The 691-nt window shown below is 58.8% G+C and overlaps 1 protein-coding gene across 11 annotated transcripts in view; it reads right to left on the reverse strand.

Annotated features, from left to right (window-relative positions):
* PAX6 (paired box 6) overlaps nucleotides 1–691 on the reverse strand; it is a 28306-nt gene that overhangs the window by 17363 nt on the left and 10252 nt on the right. For all 11 annotated transcript variants that reach the window (XM_014949291.1, XM_014949290.1, XM_014949289.1 and 8 more), the window contains one exon: nucleotides 514–568. In XM_014949291.1, the coding sequence (XP_014804777.1) occupies nucleotides 514–523 (10 nt within the window). In that variant the 5' untranslated portion in view covers nucleotides 524–568. The remainder of the gene's footprint in view (nucleotides 1–513; nucleotides 569–691) is intronic.

Raw genomic sequence — 691 nt, forward strand, 5'->3', positions numbered from 1 at the left:
GGGGGGGAGGCCCTGGGCCGGCTGTCCTGCCTGCTGGGACCATTTTTTACCTCCGGGTATTTCCTCGAGTTATTAGGGGTTTTTTTAAGTGTTTTTTGTTTTTTTTTTCTCTCCTCTCCCCGCGGCACTGGCAACTTTTTCTCCCCCAAACTCCCCGTCTTGTGATTAACTATGAAAATTAATAATCCTCGGAAGGCGTCAGAGTCGGGAAGCGAATAAAACCAGGAGGAGGTGGCGGGGAATTGCGCCTAGCGCGGAGCTGGCTTTTTCCTGCCCAACTCCCCCCGCGGACCAGGTAGGGCCTGGGCCATTAACCGGGCAAGCCCCGGTAGCCCGGGAACCCCGTGACAGCGCTCCCGTTCCCCTTCCACGCCGTTTACCCGCACCCCGACGGGGCGGGCCGCGCACCCGGCCGCGCAAAGGACCGCCGCTCCTCCCTCCCCGGCTCCTGCGCGCCCGCGCAGCCGCCCCCGCCTGCCCTCCGCGGCCGCGAAAGGGCGCGGAGTCACTTACTGTTCTGCATGGTGGGCTGATAGAGCAGTATCCCACGGGGCTCGCCTATAGCAGTCTATCAGTGATAAAATAGGCGTTAATCAGGGGAGGTAGTGCATACGGTTAAGCTGCAGACGAGGCTAACATCTCACAGGTTTACTTTGCTATCCTTAGGCGTTTTTTTTTTTTTTCCCCAATT

Source organism: Calidris pugnax, unplaced genomic scaffold, assembly GCF_001431845.1.
Source record: "Calidris pugnax isolate Ruff unplaced genomic scaffold, ASM143184v1 scaffold177, whole genome shotgun sequence".
Taxonomy (NCBI): domain Eukaryota; kingdom Metazoa; phylum Chordata; class Aves; order Charadriiformes; family Scolopacidae; genus Calidris; species Calidris pugnax.